Source organism: Olea europaea, unplaced genomic scaffold (genome assembly GCF_002742605.1).
Source record: "Olea europaea var. sylvestris unplaced genomic scaffold, O_europaea_v1 scaffold1932, whole genome shotgun sequence".
Classification (NCBI taxonomy): domain Eukaryota; kingdom Viridiplantae; phylum Streptophyta; class Magnoliopsida; order Lamiales; family Oleaceae; genus Olea; species Olea europaea.
The window spans coordinates 140,377-153,986 of record NW_019237150.1 but is presented as its reverse complement, the minus strand read 5'-3'; the positions used below and the strand labels follow the sequence as shown (position 1 = coordinate 153,986).

The 13,610-nt window shown below is 32.9% G+C and overlaps 2 protein-coding genes across 2 annotated transcripts; both read left to right on the top strand.

The window, feature by feature from the left end:
- Positions 1–6: 6 nt before the first annotated feature.
- LOC111379123 (transcription factor ILR3-like) lies at positions 7–2,363 on the top strand. Its single transcript, XM_023002458.1, has 5 exons — positions 7–104; positions 1,065–1,127; positions 1,431–1,508; positions 1,593–1,755; positions 1,953–2,363. The coding sequence occupies exons 1-5, from the start codon at positions 73–75 to the stop codon at positions 2,202–2,204; spliced, it is 588 nt and encodes a 195-aa protein (XP_022858226.1). The 5' UTR covers positions 7–72; the 3' UTR covers positions 2,205–2,363.
- Positions 2,364–10,028: 7,665 nt separating this feature from the next.
- On the top strand, positions 10,029–11,299 carry LOC111379122 (polyubiquitin). Its single transcript, XM_023002457.1, has one exon. It carries the CDS (start codon positions 10,167–10,169, stop codon positions 11,082–11,084), a length of 918 nt encoding a protein of 305 aa, XP_022858225.1. The 5' UTR covers positions 10,029–10,166; the 3' UTR covers positions 11,085–11,299.
- Positions 11,300–13,610: the final 2,311 nt, after the last annotated feature.

Sequence of the window (13,610 nt, the reverse complement as noted above, 5' to 3'; positions counted from 1 at the left end):
GATTATGAGTTCGAGTGTATCCGTGCTCCTAATGGGAATCTCTCTGCCCCAAATGCTGGGTCTTCTTTGCCCATGCAAGCTTTGAATGCTTCATCTAATGTCAGGTACTATTTGAAACTACTAATTATGATTTTTCCGATTTGATTGTCAATCATTTTTCCTGTACTTCATCACTGTTAGTGCTTTTTAAGCTTTTGATGAGTTCAATTTTATCTTAAGGGCAGAAATAATGATTTTTTTTTTTTATTTTCTGATATCATGACTTCATCTTCGTATTCTTAAGCTTTTCTGATATTTCATTATAGTTCATAATGCTCAAGCTTTCGTGATTTTATCTCCTTATTTTTGCCCTTTTCTGGTAAAATTGTGGACATAATATCTTCAGATTGTTGTAAACCATTGCTGTTATTTAAGTTTTGTGGAATGAAATTTGTTTGGGCATTTTAATATGGGAAGGGATTTTTTATGGTAATCTATTATATGCTGTGGCTTTAGCTGGTAATTGTTATTAAACAGTTAAATCTCATCTATGCGTTTGATGGTGCACTGAGCTTTAGATGCTAAAATTTGATATGTTTTCTGATTTTTAATTAATTTTCCAGATGAAAGATTGTTGCTAGTGATATGTGAATATCTTTAAACTTTCACTGCTTTATCTGACTTTATTTTTTATCCATCAACATACGTCAGGGTAAATCGTCTATTTTATGAGTAAATTTTTGGTTTATATTGTATGTGATATCAGGTGGTGTGGAATCAATATCTTATCAAAATTGTTAAGCCCTTGTAGGTGAAAATGAAATAATTCAAGTTGGACTGACTGAGAGAGTACAACTTTTTTCTAAGTATGTATCTAAAATCAGTGTGATGAAGTACTTTTTTAATTGTGATAACGTTGGAAACTTGTTATTTTTTATAGTTCATTTGGTATGAGGCATTGCTTTTAATCTTTCCTACTTCTTAGAAGTTCTAAGATTCCTTTTTTTTTCTTCTTGTTTCACAAAGCAATTATCAGTTCATCAGTGTTCTCACTTGTTCTTTTCTGTGATCTAATCCACTGATAGTGTGGAGATTGATGGCTCACTTGGAGAATCAGATGTCGCGAGGGAAACTGGCTCAAAAAAACGGCAAGGAGCTTTTTCTTGCCTTTTGATAAATGTTTTCTTATATGTTGGATTGTGTGCTTGAACTCCTTACAGTACACATGCTTGATATTTCATCCTTACGTTGGTGCGTATCCAGCTTGGGATGTTGGAACACTGCTCGCCTATTTTGCCATAAACTTGCAAATTTTGTTAAGATTTCGTGCTAACGAACTGAATATCAGTAACTAAGTATGGTAGTAATTCTATTGATGATTATATGCTCTGTTAATTAAACCGTCGTTCTCTCCAAACAATTCCTTGTGTCACTTTCTATATATTTGACAGAGCTAGAACTGGATCATGCGCGCCATCAAGCTCCAAAGCATGCAGGGAGAAGCAACGGAGAGAGAGGCTAAATGACAAGTATGATTATGTGGCACTCTTTGTCCTGTGCCTAGTATCCCCTTTTACTCTTACATCTATTGACTGTTTTTGCATGTTATTCAGGTTCATGGAATTGGGTGTTCTCCTTGAGCCTGGAAGGCCTCCCAAGACAGACAAGGCTGCCATTTTGGTTGATGCTGTTCGCATGGTGACTCAGCTACGAGATGAAGCCCAGAAGCTGAAGTGCTCAAATTTGGACCTCCAGGAGAAGATTAAAGATCTGAAGGCAAGACTGACTTATCTCTATATATTTGTTTGTTTTATGTCAGAAGTGATTCCAATCAGGTCCAAAGCTTCCTCCTAGAAAGATGATAACGTTTGTGCCTTTGTGGTCTCTCTTTTTATTTCCACATGAGCTGTTTCATGGACAAAATGTGACTGCTAACTGTGCGACTATCATCCAAATTCCACTAACTTGTGTAGGCTGAGAAGAATGAACTTCGTGATGAAAAGCAAATGTTGAAAATCGAGAAGGAGAAGCTAGAACAACGGCTAAAGACAACGAATGCCCAACCTGTCTTTCTGCCTGCTCCTCCTACTATACCTGCAGCATTTGCTGCTCAAGGCCAAGCTGTTGGCAACAAATTTGTCCCTATAGTCGGTTATCCTGGATTTGCCTTGTGGCAGCCTGGCGATACTTCACAGGACCACGAGCTTCACTCTCCAGTTGCCTAAGTTGGCATCTAAACCCTGTGATGATGTGGTTTACGGAGAGGTTCAATGGTTAGTTTTTAATTTGTACACACGTATGTTTTGTGATGTTGTCTAACTTGGATCTGGTGGATAATAGAAAGGATTTGTAGTTATCGAACTTTAATTTAGTTGCTGCTGGTATTCTTCGTGTAAATGTTAACGAGTTAATTTTGCATTTTAATGATTCAGCCATGGACAAATAGCAAGTTAAAAGCTTTCACATATTTGCAATCTGTGAATGCAAAAAGGCAGGCAGATAAATGCCATAAGTAAATACCAATAATTCAAGTGGAATTATTCTTGTTCCAACTAATCAACACATACCGAGAGAAAACATTACATAAAGTTTGTTTTGTGTACTGACGAAAACAAATCAAAATCGGATTCAGTTGTCATAATGTCTATGTTTTTTATTGCCTGTCTTTTCTCAAACGGTTAAAGAAGTTGCTATAGACTGTTCTCATTCGACCTCTAGCTCTTCCTGTTTCTCTTCTTGACATAGGCTGATGATTAAGTGCCTTTTCGTGATTGTCTTTGAACGTTTTCGCCCACCTCGACTTAGATTCTTTATACAAGTCTAGACATTTTTTGTGCTCTTCTTCCATGTCCCGTACCAAAAGTCCTGATGCAACTTCTGGTTTTTTCTTTAACATCTTTTTAACTAAAGGATACTTGTCACCATAAAAAACTTTAAAGTGCCTTAAATTCAAAGCACTAAAGCGTTCTTCAATATTGATGCCCTCATTCGGATTTTCCATTGAAACTTGATTTTCCAATTCTAATGCAGCATTTTTGGCAGATTCCACAGAATGAAGCTTCATGTCGTGTTCATACATTTCGTCTTCACATTCAAACATGATTTTTTCATATGGATTTTTCTTTCTAATTTCCCCTCCGTGAATAAAAGATTTAGCGAAAAACGATGTGAAATCTGCATCTTTATTACCAGATTTCGACTCCACAATATCTGCTAAAAATTTTGATAACTCAATTTCCAATTCTGGATAATTCTTGAATAGAACGGAGACCGCCTTCTCTATATCATCAGGCTCGTCAAAATGATTTAGTGCGTCTACAAAAACTTTGAACTTCTGATCATTCTGCAATGTATTTCGAACCTTGTTGATGAATTCAATTGAAACTTTTGTTGCCTGATCAAAAAATTCATCCATTCCCTGAAATTTCACTTGAATAAAATATTTGAACCCTAGAATCAAGTCAGAATGCCCATTGAATAAGTGTTCGACGTTCGAAATTATGGTTTCTGTATTTAACCGTTGTTCATAAAAATTTTGCATGAGAAAGTGGAATCTATAGTAGATGTGAGTTTGATCGTGAAATCGTTCCTTCACCTTTGAGGTGAATGAGTCAGTTTCATAAAAAATTTTGCTTTTCATGATCTTTCAATCGAAGAAGAACAATGGAAAATTTCTGTTTGTGTTTGGAATCTATTTGGGAAGCTCAGAGAAAAATCTTCAGGTTGTTTGAATTGATGATCAATAACAATGAAGGCTGTAATTATATATAATTACACGTATATCACTTCTATTTATTGAGTAAAATTAGGATTCCTTATACATTCAGATCTCTGGGAAAAAAAAAAAAAGGTAGAATATTCAAATTTGTATAAAGCCAATTAATTTGGAACCCCGCTTTTTGAACTTATGGATGGACGAGTTATGCGTTTTCGTTGGAATGGCGGGAAGGGTGTGCCGAACCGTAGAGCAAGAAGTTATTATTATTATTATTTTATTTTTTGAAAAAACCACTATCTTTTATATTTTATATATTTAAAGTTGGGTAATGATGAGTGCATTTTGTGCACTTATTTAAATTATATCACTAAACTTTTATGTTGTTAAATTATTGAATTTTACTTGATTTGGATTAATTTTTTATTGTTTCAGTGTTGAACCCGTTTCGAAGCAATTGGAAAGGAAAAAAGGACGAAAATTGGATTAAAATGCAATTTTGAAATCAAACTCCACATGTTAGAAATTGAAGGACTAAGTTGCATTAATTATAATGAAGTGAAGCCTTGAAAGATAAATTGCAACTAATTGGACCTCAAATCAAACAAATGAAAAGTGAAAAATTAATTGTGCCTAAATTGGACTTTTAATTGTAATCAAATTGAACAGTGGGGGAAAAAATCATATTTCAGGATTATTGTTTACACAATTCAAAAATTGGGAAGATAGTTTAAAAATTCAAGATTCAGGTATATATATATATAATTAATTAAAAATTTATTAATTAAAGGTCACATATACATAAAAAAAGGTCACAATTAATTTATTGGTCACATATGATCGAATTAATTAATCACAGATTATTTCGAAATCATAAATAAAAAATTTTATAGGTCACAATTTATTTCATTGGTCACAAATCAAAAAAATTATAGTTCACAATTTATTAATCAATTACAGATTTTTAAATTTGTTGGTCACAAATTATTTTTTTCGATCACAGGTTACCAAATTTTAAGGTCACGATTTAATATTTGGTCACGGATAACCAAATAAGTGGTCACATACCATTGCCACTAACTGCCACTTGCGATCGCCCTCACCTTGTGACTGTCGCCAGTACCACATCACCACCACCACGCACCATCATCACCATCACCAACCGCAACCACCACCATCACTACACCGCCGCTGCCACTGCATAAAATAAAAAATAATAATAATAATAAAAAACACTACGTCCGCTCCCTGCAATACCACAAAACAAAACCGCGACTATCGTCGTTTGCACCACACCACCAATGAAAACCACCACCGCCACTAACAAACACCCACAACCACCATCGTCGCCACTTCCACAACCACCACCGTCGCCACTTCCACAACCACCACCTTACCACCGCCAACCAACATCACAACCACCATCACCCAAAAATCAGCAACAAATTAGATCCCACTACCAACACCACCACTACAGCCATCTCCAAGACTTGAAAATACAACCAACAAAACCCCAAAAATCATTAACTGCAGATCAGAAAGGAGAAAGAGACAACACCCAAATCCCCTCCCCACGTCGGCACTAGTCGCCGTTCTAACTTGTACGCACCACATACTTTTGTTGTCATTTTGCACCAGTTGTCATTTGAATCAGTAGCATCAACCGATGTCAGCAGCGTTACTGTTCGCAGCAACGTCCCCGTTTGAATTAGTAGCGCCGACTTTTGGCACCAATGCTCGATGTCAACAGTGTCAGCCGTTGAAAAAAATGATTTCAGGTTTGTTTGGATTGGGTAGGGTTGGTATCAATAATACCTCATTTTTTATTAAAAAACCTTTCACCTATTTTTGCACTGCCATCTTGAAATGCCTGGATTCTTGTAATTTCCTCTTGAATAATTAATGGAACTTTTAATTGGGCTCAAACTAAGTGGCTTGCTTTCGAGGGTTTCTATGATAAACATGCACACACAATAGAAAAGAAAAAGTTGACGGCTGCTGGAAATAAATTGAAGGTGCTGCCTGCTTTATATATATACAAACACGCATGCAAGGAAAAATACGAGGAAAGAAAGAGAGATCTATACACGCAGAAGACAGCCAGAATTTGACAAAATACGAGGAAGAAGATGACAACTTAAATTGGGAGAATTAATCACGTTCCGTCAAGTTTTGGTAATGTCGGTCCACTTTTATTTGTTTAATTCGACAGTATGCTAGGCTAGATTATTTTGTGCTAGAATTTTCGATGACACTTGTATCATGAACTCTTAACCGTTGGTGTTATTTATTTTGACATATAATACACATTGTTCAATTATTCAATGATCAACAAGGATTTTTTTCTACAATTATATGCACAATAGTTGTATGAGTTTTGTGACTTATTTTACCTTTGAAAAATTGAAAATAAGTTAAATATTGTGTCAATTGTCATCAAGTCCAATAGAAAATAGAAGTATACTGCTATACTTTATGTGATCTTTAAATATTTAGAAATTTTTAATGCATTTTTATATGTTCGCATTCGTCATAGAAATATAGTCCAGTCACATGTAAAATAAGTTTAATTCTACTCAAGAAAGATTGTTAAATAAAGTAAGAATATTGGTATTAATAATTAAATTGTGTTGTCAAATTTATAAATTTCGAGTTAAAATGAATAGATATAAGGGGATTCGAGATCCTAGTATGCTTTCGTAATCATATTCTTATAAAGTTTGCATTTAATGTGAATCTTACATTAATTTTAGTTAAGTTAGGACTTGCATTAATAAGTAGATTATTTAATTTATAGGAAAAATAACGAAATTCAATAGTTTCGATTAATGCTAAGTTAATTCGAACTTAAAGTAATACAATCTTCGTGGGAACAATACTTGAACTCAAAATACATTTTACTACTTCTTAACTAATTGTATACTTGCGATGACTTTAATTCGAAAGATATTTTTGTGAACAAATAGCTAAACACATAAAAAGTTCAATGATTAAGCTTCCCTTTGGATTGCAGTTTTATAAGGAGTTCATATAAATTCAGTTGCAGTGAAAATATTAATTTCAAGAACAATTATATTACATATTTGGTTAAATCTATCCCAATGTAATTGCAACGAATGACCTTAACTTTTGTTTATTTTTATTTTATGTCTCTAATTTTTTACATTACATTCTCATATTTAACGTTCAATTAATTTGTTGAACTTTTGTATTTACTATTTATCTTACTCATTTTTTTAAAAAAAGAAATAAGTTTTTTATTCCCTTTTATCGAATTTTTTAGTGTATCAAGGATAATATATGCTAATTAATAGAGATTGAAGACAAAAATACAATGAAAAGTTAAGAACATAAGTACAAAAATGAGAAATAATCATTGTAATTAAAATTTTTTGCAACAAAGAAAAAGTGTATTGCGAATATAATTGCCATCATTTTAATTATCAAAATTACTTATGGCACAATGATCTACTCTCCAAGCAGAACACAATCGGCCTAAAAATTCCTGTATTCTACAAAGGGTTCCTAGCTTTCTTCTAATAAAAAGCCCTTATCCCCTCAACAATTTTCTTAACTCCACCATAGTGATCTCCTTATGCCTTGTCATGAGCTTCATGCAATTTCTTTAACTTTGATGGCATATTGATCCCCTAAACATAGCCTATCCATGTACTTCAATGGATTAATCGTCAACATTAGTTTGGAGGATGTTGAATTCCACATGAATATCTTGGATGAGTTGTTGTATCTTTTCATCTTGTTCTCGATCATTATATAAAATGCAAACCAATCTGCTATATGAAAAGATAAACCCATAATGACATATTTTTCAACCTTCTCATGGACTCTAGATAAGGCATTTGATCCTTACCAATGTGTTAAACGATCTCTTAGTTGTATCCAACAACTTTAATGAGCCATTTCCATGGCATTGAAGTTGAAATTCGTTTACGATCATTTTGCCTGGATGAAGCTAATTATGATACCAAAAAAGTTAGGAACTATCATATGTGGATTCATTTACCACTTACGATGACATGTAAAAAGGGTGGGACTCTCTCCGTTGTTATCGTTCGGACTTGGGAGCCCGGATGGTGCCTAAGTCTTGTAGTCAATCACTTTTTAATTATTGCGAGTCTTCACAGTATCATGTTTGGTTTGTTTATATTACTAACATACATGTTACTTTTAACGTTAAAATTAAAGACTTTGCATTTTGTCAACTTTTTTCAACGAAACAATATCGAAATAGCTTTTTACAAAAAAAAATTGTTGTAAAATGTGAAATTTCTTGCAGTGCATGTTGTCTATTCAATCTTGTGTACTAAACTAATATAAAATTAGTAATTATATTCACAAAATATATATATATATATATACACACACACACACACACACACTTTAGCACCACATTTTAATTACAAGAAATGTTTCCACCATTTGTTCACTTTTGTTTTTATGTCCCTCAACTTTTTATTGGGCTCATTGTCATTATTATCTTTAATAAATTAACATATTTTGTCCCTAATAACATTTTTCATCCAAATATTCTATAGATGTGCATTGGAAATATGGGAAAATATCTTGTTTAATTTTTGTATTAGCTATTTATTTCGATTGTTAAATAAGAGAGATAAATATATCTTTTTAGCTCTCATAATAAATATTTTGGATGAAAATCATCTCTACAGACAATATGTGAAAATAAATAGAGGGTTGATGATTTCAAAAAAAAAAAATGAAAATATAAATGTAAAAATAAGAAATATTTAGGAATATTTATAATAATTAAAATGTGTTGTAGTCAACAAAAATTGTGATGTGAATTTCACCCATATAAAATTGAATATCTTAAGATTAAAATTAAATTTTTAGTAGATTTTGATAAAATTGATGAAATGTGGGTTGAAAAATTATGGGACTCGCGAAATATGTAGTTAAAATAAATTCTTGATTTTGATTTAAATTTAAATTTTAATTCATACCAAATAGAGACACTTTTATACAATATTAAGGTCTCGTTTGGTACATATTAATATAAAAATGAGAATGAAAAATATAACCGTTACGGACCCTACACAAGAGATAGAAAGTCAAATATGGTGGTTTGATGTGATAGATAACGGTTATATTTTTCATTTTAATAGATAAATAATGGAAAATAAACGGGAGTTAAAAGTCCACCTAAACTAAAATTCTTTTATATTAAAAGTTTAAACCCTTGTTCGACTACTATTATTTTCAAACTCTATTTTTATATTCATTTTTAATTGTATATTTACGTAATAAAATATTTTGTACGTAACCACAAAATATTCTATTCGTGAAAAGAATCACTAATCAAAACTCTACCGACTAAATTGAATACACCTCCTTTGCATAGACAGAACCTCCTTGAACATGCCAAAATACAGGTCAAGAAGATTGAGTCGTGCATGGTCGAGACTATTCTACGGTCTCCTCTTTCCCTCCAAACTCCTTTTAATATTTTTTATTTTTCATAATAAATACTTGGTCAAGCCAAAACCGCAGCACACCAAGATATATAACGTCATCCATTGCGTCAGAGGTGGGCCCATATACTTATACCCCACACGCTCTTGAAGACACTTATTTCACGCAAACCGAAACGCAATTTGCATATTTGGCCCTGTTTGATCCCATTACATTAAATTACATTACATTTTATTTTTTTCTCTTATTTTCAAGCACAAAATCTTTTATAAAATAATATTACACGTAAATTAAAAATTTTTACTTTTTTTTCAACCATTCATTTTTCAAAAAAATATTATTCCACCCATTTTTATTTCGAAAAATGGGGGTCAAACGGGGGCTTGATTAAGGAGATATTTGATTAATAAGTTTTTAAGAGCTCGTTTGGTAGTTATTTTCTTCAAAATGTATTTTTCTCTATTTTTTAACCACACATTCTTTATTAAAATAATATTACAAGTAAATAAAAAAAATTCTTATTTTTTAACCACACATTTCACATTAATTTACTATTCTAAAATATATTTTTACATAAAATGTCTATCAAACGCCCCCTTAACAATGAGCATGTGTCCAGTAGCAATTTTAATCAAGATTTTAAGTTTTTTTATATTTTATTTTACCGCTGACAGCAATGGGCCCATTTTGTACCTTTTTAGGTGAGAATTTATTGAGAAGGCAGTCAAAAAAGGGCAACAATGATCCCATGTACACTGGCAAAGATTAAAAAATTAATTAAAATTTTGTGAAAATAGTTCATAGGAAAAAATGAACAAAATTAATTATTGAAGAACGTGTTCGTTACACGCTAAAAAAGCGTGTGCAGATGTATTAGTCTACAGAGCAGGAGGGCATTCCCCCGGACCAGCAAAGGTTGATTTTTGCTGGCAAGCAGCTCGAGGATGGACGCACTCTCGCTGATTACAACATCCAGAAGGAGAGCACTCTTCACTTGGTGCTCAGGTTGAGGGGTGGAATGCAGATTTTTGTTAAGACTCTAACTGGGAAAACCATTACCCTTGAGGTGGAGAGTTCCGACACCATTGATAATGTTAAGGCCAAGATTCAGGATAAAGAGGGCATCCCACCAGACCAACAGAGGTTAATCTTCGCTGGCAAACAGCTTGAGGATGGCCGCACTCTTGCCGATTACAACATCCAGAAGGAAAGCACTCTCCACTTGGTGCTCAGGCTGAGGGGTGGAATGCAGATTTTCGTCAAGACCCTTACCGGGAAAACTATTACACTTGAGGTAGAGAGCTCCGACACTATTGATAATGTGAAAGCCAAGATCCAAGATAAGGAAGGCATCCCACCAGACCAACAGAGGCTTATCTTCGCTGGTAAACAGCTCGAGGATGGCCGTACTTTGGCCGATTATAATATTCAGAAGGAGTCCACTCTCCACTTGGTGTTGAGGCTTCGCGGTGGCATGCAGATTTTTGTCAAAACCCTTACTGGGAAGACAATTACCCTTGAAGTTGAGAGCTCCGACACTATTGATAACGTTAAAGCTAAAATCCAGGACAAGGAGGGTATCCCGCCGGACCAGCAGAGGCTGATCTTCGCTGGTAAGCAGCTTGAGGACGGCCGAACATTGGCAGACTATAATATTCAGAAGGAGTCAACTCTACACTTGGTCTTGAGGTTGAGGGGAGGCATGCAGATATTTGTGAAGACTCTTACTGGAAAAACCATCACTTTGGAGGTGGAAAGTTCAGATACAATCGACAACGTCAAAGCCAAGATTCAGGATAAGGAGGGTATCCCTCCGGACCAGCAAAGGTTGATCTTTGCTGGAAAGCAGCTGGAGGATGGAAGGACTCTTGCCGACTACAACATCCAGAAGGAGTCTACCCTTCACCTTGTCCTCCGTCTCCGTGGTGGCCTCTAAATGTTCTTCTACTGTAGTTCTGTGGGTATTTTACCTATGATTGTCTTTCTAATGAAGTCTGTGTGTCCTTTGGTTTTTAACCATCGTCTCTGTTGAGTCGTGGTTTCTAGTATGCAAATTTTCTTTGTATAAGTCCTGTTTGTGTCTGTCTTTAAAGTTTAAACGTTGATGTGATTTCCCATTAATAAATAAAGTTCAGTCTTGTGTGTCTCTCTTATTTCGTCTTGAATTAGTTTTTCATTTTGTTGTACTTTGTAGTAGTTTCATGGTAAATGCTCTTAATAGGACGCCAATCTGATTCTTGTGATAGTTTACGGTTAAAGATTTATATATCTATGGAGTTTCAAATAAAATCACAAGATTCCCAAGTCACAGACTTGAAAGTAAATATATTGCCGGACCACAACTAAATTCCCTGTGGTTTCTTTGTTTGATAGAAGGTGCAAAATATATAAATTTTTAATTTCTTCACGAGATTTTATATAGGAAAAGGGCCTAGTGGGTTGCATACAGTCTATTCTTGAAATGCAACAAAGTAGAAGAAGACACTAAAATAAAGGTGTCATTTTTAAATTTTTGTCTAGACACGATATGCTTTCTGCAAATGGAAAAGTGATTCATGGTTGATTCTAGTTTGTTAGTAAGCCCTTAAAATATAGATTTTAATTTAATTTAAAGTAAATAATTAATTATAATTACATATTTATGGAACTTATATTTTTTCAACAGCATATTTCATTTCATAAAAATTTAATCCTCATCAAGCAGGCTAAATTTCTAGGCAAGTCGAAGAATACTTGTGGGACTGAAGGTCTTTGAGTAGATCTTTCCACTCTTTTTGCAAGTTATGAAGGATTGTGATTGCTTTTGAATCGCCATGCACTCATATCGCAATTGGCAGAATTGGAACAGCCGAACAGCCATGAAATGCATTAGTTTTCTCGTTAGGATTAGGGGCGTAGAAATTTTTTATTAGGGGCACAATTAAACTTGCACAATCAAATATTTCGTTCTTGACTTTTAAATGATTTAATACTTGACCTGAAAAAATGCAAATTTACCTTTAAAAAATATTTTTTTCATTATTATGTTGCTCGTTGTTTTTATCTATTTGATTTCAAACAGTTATTTTATTAATATTTTGCTCATCCTAAGAAAATACATATTTATGTTTAAAAAATTCAGTAAATTTAATATAAACAATCAATTCAAGTGATCAAAAGGAAAAATACATGACCTCTATTCAAGCAAATAAATAAAATTCATTAAATATAAGTTAAATTGGATATAATCAGTTCAAATACATTCTATGTACACAGATAGGATAGGAGAAAATGTAAATTTATGTTCTAATTAATTGAAAATTTTATTGGAAAGTGAAAATTTGTAGTGGATGTAATAATTTGTAAAAAAAAAACTTATGGACAAATTTTAAAAATTAAATGGGTTAAAGTTTTGGTAAAATGTGTGAGGAAGAGAGTAAGATAGAGTAAGAGAAAAAATTCAAATTTATGGTGGGGGTTAAAATTGAATTTTTAGTATATTTTGATAAAAGTTAAAAAATTAAGGATTCTATGAAATATATTATTAAAATTAATTGTTAATTTTGATTTATATCAAATTTTAAATTTCGATACTAAATGGGATTTATTAAAAAAAAAAAAAAACTACAGAAGTTGGGGGATCACGTGATCCTATGACCCACTTGGGTCTGCCAGTGGCTAGGATATTGGTCTTACGTATACAGATATATTTCATTTTAAAAAATAAAAATTATCTCATCCAATGAAATATGCACCTTATGTAATAAAACAAGAATATTGCGTAGTTTATGAGATTGTGATTTCCTTGTCAAAATCGACCTGGTGACGTTAACCCAAGATGACTATTTTCAATGCGTGAAAAAGTAGTTTATTTTAAAGTTTGAACATATCAAGAAACACTATTATACTATATTTAGCCCCCGTTTAAGCACCATTATTTCTCACTATAACGTTCGGAATAGTATTTTATTTGAAAAATGAATGGTTGAAAAGTTTTTGATTTACGTGTAATATTATTTTATTGAAGATTGCATGATTAAAAGTAGGAGAGAGAAAAATTTTAATTTAATGTAATGAGAAATAATGGGGCTCAAACTCTTTTACCATTAGCTAGTCATAGTAAGACATTTTTTTCATTAGACGATCATCTTTTTTATAGGTAAGTGACTACTTAGTTGGATGTGAAAGTTGAGGATTCAATGCATAAGGTATCTTAATTTATGTCTAAAGAAGGAAAATCAAGTTCGACGAAAATATTTTATTTTCCTCTTACATTTTAAGATGGGAAAACTTTAGTCTACATCCATATATAGGTTGGTCAGTCAGTCATACATGCATGTCGTGTTAATTAAGCATTGTGATTCAAAAAGTGGAAGCCGAACATTCAATGAACGATAGTATCTAATCTTTATTTCACATCTTTAGAAGGAAAATTGATAACAATGAAAATACTTTAATTTTTTCTCACGTCTTATAGAGGATA

Excerpts from the sequence above, each read along its gene's own strand:
- LOC111379123 (XM_023002458.1), top strand. The coding sequence starts at position 73 with ATGCAAGCTTTGAATGCTTCATCTAATGTCAG. Across the intron at positions 1,128-1,430 it reads GAAACTGGCTCAAAAAAACG|AGCTAGAACTGGATCATGCG; the intron begins GCAAGGAGCTTT and ends TATATTTGACAG. Across the intron at positions 1,756-1,952 it reads AGAAGATTAAAGATCTGAAG|GCTGAGAAGAATGAACTTCG; the intron begins GCAAGACTGACT and ends TAACTTGTGTAG.
- LOC111379122 (XM_023002457.1), top strand. The coding sequence starts at position 10,167 with ATGCAGATTTTTGTTAAGACTCTAACTGGGAAAACCATTACCCTTGAG.